We start from the raw sequence: 2,403 nt of genomic DNA on the forward strand, positions 1-2,403 counted from the left end.
GTGGCCGCCACGGGCACGGCGCTGAGCCCCGGCGGCATCAACGCCATGTCCGCCCAGCCGGCCCCCATGAACGGGCTGAGCCCCTACGGCGGCATGAACCCCTGCATGAGCCCCATGGCCTACACCCAGTCCAACCTCGGCAGGACGCGGGACGCCAAGACCTTCAAGAGGAGCTACCCCCACGCCAAGCCGCCCTACTCCTACATCTCCCTCATCACCATGGCCATCCAGCAAGCGCCCAGCAAGATGCTGACGCTCAGCGAGATCTACCAGTGGATCATGGACCTTTTCCCCTACTACCGGCAGAACCAGCAGCGCTGGCAGAACAGCATCCGCCACTCGCTCTCCTTCAACGACTGCTTCGTCAAGGTGGCCCGCTCCCCCGACAAGCCCGGCAAGGGCTCCTACTGGACCCTGCATCCCGACTCCGGCAACATGTTCGCAAACGGCTGCTACCACCCACAAAAAAAGCGCTTCAAGTGCGAGAAGCCGGCGAACAGCAAAGCCCCTCAGGAGGGCAGGAAAGATCAGGCCGGGGCCTCCAGTTCCAGCTCCAACTCCCCCCTGCACAGAGGCCACAATAAAGCCGCGCAGCTGGACACCGCCACCTCCCTCTCCGGCTCCAACCCGTCCACCAGCCCCCAGTCTATGGACCACAGCGGATCGAGCACGGAGCTAAAGACCTCGGCCTCGGCCGCCTCCTCCACCATCAGCTCCGTCCCCGCCTTGGCCTCCGTCCCGCACCCCCCTCACTCCTTAGCCCACGAACCCCAGCTCCACCTCAAGGGCGATCCCCACTACTCCTTCAACCACCCCTTTTCCATCAACAACCTCATGTCCTCCTCGGAGCAGCAGCACAAGCTGGACTTCAAAGCCTACGAGCAGGCGCTGCAATATTCCTCCTACGGGGCCAGCATCCCCGGCGGGCTGCCCCTGGGCAGCACCTCCATGGCGGGCCGGAGCAGCATCGAGCCCTCGGCCCTAGAGCCCTCCTATTACCAAGGTGTGTATTCCAGACCCGTGCTAAACACCTCCTAGCTCGGCAGCCCCCGCCGCCGGTGGCGAGCCCCTCTTCCCCCCCTCCCCTCCCCTCTCCTTTCCTGGCTTCTCTCCCCCCTTTTCCCTCTCCTTGCGACAACCCGAGGTGTCTCCGCACGCTGCGTGCAAAGGACTGTTACTTTTTAAGTGTCTCGCAACGCGTTGTGTGTTGTTACGACCCACCACGACCTCCTGCAAAGCCGGCCGCGTCCCGCTTGTACATACCCGCCCCCGCCGCCCGGCCCCTCTCCCGGAGATCCCCCCTAGCCTTCGCAGGGTGTTACTAAAAAGAAGAAAAAATCGTTGAGCTTGTAAACTACTTGTTTGTGCTTTCCGCCCCCTCGTCTTCCCCCCTTCTGTGCTCTATAATCTCATGTAAGTTTACAGGTATGTGGCAATACTTTAACAATACGGAGATGAAGAAGCGAGTAGACATTTAAGGCTTTTTTTAATTAAAAAGGCTTTGAAGGACAATACTGCTGTGAAGTAGCAAAACACTAAGAGAATCTCTAAGCAACAAGAGGACTATTTACTTTCTCGGATCATCCTTTTGATACTTGCAAAATAAACCTTCGGCTAGTACAACCCGCATACACCCAGATGCTGCGGGCCGGATCCTGCACTCCCGAGGGGACCAACTGGAGCTTTGGAGTGCAGGATGCGACCCTTATTTTTTTCCAAGTGTTACCTGTCTTGGGATGTAATAGAAAGAGGTCACAGCCAGTTGGATTTTTTTTTTCCTTCCCATCTGTTACTGAAGATTCTCGTTCATCAGGAACTCTCATCAACATGTGGATGACATGCTTATTTAATTTAAGTCTCTTCATTGTGTACCAGCTAGAACTGTGTATCTGTAACAAGGTTATTCACCCTCACCCCCCAGCCCCCCCGGAAACGTTGGCTATTCTACCGACGCACGGAGAAGAGGAGAGCGCTGTCTCTCTCCCCTTTTCCAACTTGTTTAATAAATTCCACATCCAATATTTTTTTTTTTGTGGCCGTTTAATTATCGCCATCGTTAGCTTGTTTCATCCAGTGTTAATGCACTTTCCACAGTTTTACACGGTGTTAGCATAGCCAGACGGGTTTTATTATTATTCCTGTTCGCTGTCTCAATGTTCTTAATTTATTGCATGGTTTATATTTTTTTCTTTCTTTACAGTTGGAAATTGCTTTAAATGACAGTTAAAAAAGAATTACACGTGAATTTAAAAAATTTTGTTAATTTTATAAATGTGATTGTAATTGAAAAAATATTTTGATTTAAAACGATAACTGAGAATTTAATGCGTGAAGTATGTTTTTGATCATTTGCAGTTAAGGACTTTAAATAAATCAAATGTTAACAATGAAAAAATTCTGCTA

The 2,403-nt window shown here is 52.3% G+C and overlaps 1 protein-coding gene across 1 annotated transcript in view; it reads left to right on the top strand.

Moving 5' to 3' along the window:
• The window catches only part of FOXA1 (forkhead box A1), a 3,836-nt gene extending 2,798 nt beyond the window's left edge, over positions 1-1,038 (top strand). Inside the window, exon 2 of the mRNA XM_009646619.1 lies at positions 1-1,038. Within this exon, the coding sequence (XP_009644914.1) occupies positions 1-1,038 (1,038 nt within the window).
• Positions 1,039-2,403: the final 1,365 nt, after the last annotated feature.

The sequence above is a fragment of the Egretta garzetta genome, unplaced genomic scaffold (assembly GCF_000687185.1).
Source record: "Egretta garzetta isolate BGI_Z169 unplaced genomic scaffold, ASM68718v1 scaffold79, whole genome shotgun sequence".
Lineage (NCBI taxonomy): Eukaryota > Metazoa > Chordata > Aves > Pelecaniformes > Ardeidae > Egretta > Egretta garzetta.